This window comes from Pectinophora gossypiella, unplaced genomic scaffold (genome assembly GCF_024362695.1).
Source record: "Pectinophora gossypiella unplaced genomic scaffold, ilPecGoss1.1 Pgos_44, whole genome shotgun sequence".
In the NCBI taxonomy this organism is placed as follows: domain Eukaryota; kingdom Metazoa; phylum Arthropoda; class Insecta; order Lepidoptera; family Gelechiidae; genus Pectinophora; species Pectinophora gossypiella.
In genome coordinates this window covers 273,119-274,854 of record NW_026063254.1, presented here as the reverse complement: position 1 = coordinate 274,854, position 1,736 = coordinate 273,119, and the positions used below count along the sequence as shown (strand labels likewise).

The following is a 1,736-nucleotide window of genomic DNA, read 5'->3' as shown; positions in this document are numbered from 1 at the left end:
GCATGCATGCATACCTTAGTAAATATAAAGTTTATTTTTGGCTGTATTTTGAAAAATGGGAGTTATTGGGAAAAAAATTGTATGAAAAAATCTAAACTGCATAAGTTAGATGCTTGAAATTTGATATGCACTCCCACACACACAAAGATCTCTCTCTTATACAGGGTGTAACGGAAGGGGGGTATCAAGCCGAAAGGGGACAAAACTATATCTTATGTAGATCTTATCTGCAAAATTTCAATTAAAAAAAAACACTTTTGATATTTTTTTAAATTTCAGTTAAAAAAATATTTTAATATTTCCAGCATGTAAAAAACACGGCACAGCACTATTGAGGTCACTGTTCTTAATCCACTCAAATATTGGCACTACACAAATCTCCTAGCGCGTCCTGGTCGCCTGGTACTCGTGACGCTCGCACGGCCGCGATAGGTACGAAATTCGAGCGGGCGGCGGCTTTGGCGGCAACGTCAAAAGGAGTCGGCGGCCGATTGGAACAATCCGAGTCGGCGGCACGTCGGCGACTGTAACAAACAAGAATGACACTAAAGCATCTAAAAATTGGAGTCATTTTGCTTTGACAACTATTCTCACATTATTTTATGACGTGTAAAATAAGTTAAAATTACCTACTTGTTTAGGTAAGGTATTTAATTTAATAGTAAATAGGAAAAAAAAGTGTGAGTGTGGGTAAGTAGGTAGGTAATTAATAATTAGACTTACGTTTTACAAGAAAGGTTCGAAATGTCGTCATCCCCGTTCGATGCACAGACCTGCCGCTTCATCTGTCCACAACACTTTCGAAGCAAAGTCTGGTGAGCTTTCCACTTGAACTCGGTACCATTCTCAGAATGCCACACGAGGTAAGCAGGAATTAGCTCGGGCGTACGTTGCATGTGGTAAGGTTCGCGTGGTAGTCCTTGGGTTGGCTGCACGGCTAGTACGGCTTCTTCAAACTCCGGATCACGGGTCGCCGAGCGGCCAGTCTCGGATGACGCGTGGAAAGAGCCCGTTAAATGCAGTAGGCGATTGACCATTTTCCTGAAGCAATGCAGTGAAGGCAGTTGCCTGGCTTCATCAGCTGGTCTACCTTCTATGAATCGCTGATACAAGTTCCGTGCTTCACTTAAGTTGCCATCGCCGGCACCCACACACATCATCATTTCATAATAACCTACATTACTCAAAGACACCTCGAACTATCACTGATCACAGTTATCACAACAAATCCAAATTTCGAACTTCACTCCACAGATAGTAAACAAGCACTGACAAATAATTTGACAGTTTACTTTCGTGTGCATGTTTCTATCTCTTTCGAATGCTAGTATCCTGGTACTTAAGGGTATGTTATTTCTTTGTGCGCAATAAAATATTTTTATGGTATTGTTTGAATGAATGAATGTATTGTATTTTATGAAAGTAGGTACGTATTTTACTTTGAACCTAGAAAAGTAAAAAAGTCGTTTATCTAATAAGGATCACCCGCGCTCACACTCTGGCACTAACACAGAATTGCCACGTTTCTTCGCAAATATCCCGCGCAATAGCAGAAGGCGAAATTAATCTGTCAATAATAAGACATACTATCACTCTGCCCGTATCCCTAATGGGGTGGGCAGAGTCACAAGAACATCCCATTAGCGGTACGAGCATGATAATTATTTATGTACCTATGTTATGATTACTTGTGGCTTTGTCTGCCCCATAAGAGATAAAGGCGTGATATTATGTAT

At 40.7% G+C, this 1,736-nt stretch overlaps 1 protein-coding gene across 1 annotated transcript; it reads right to left on the bottom strand.

Annotated features, from left to right (window-relative positions):
• Nucleotides 1-215: 215 nt before the first annotated feature.
• Nucleotides 216-921, bottom strand: LOC126381317 (uncharacterized). The gene is made up of 2 exons (XM_050030814.1): nt 724-921; nt 216-524 (listed from the first exon to the last, which is right to left on the bottom strand). The coding sequence occupies exons 1-2, from the start codon at nt 894-896 to the stop codon at nt 356-358; spliced, it is 342 nt and encodes a 113-aa protein (XP_049886771.1). The 5' UTR covers nt 897-921; the 3' UTR covers nt 216-355.
• Between the last annotated feature and the right edge of the window lie 815 nt (nt 922-1,736).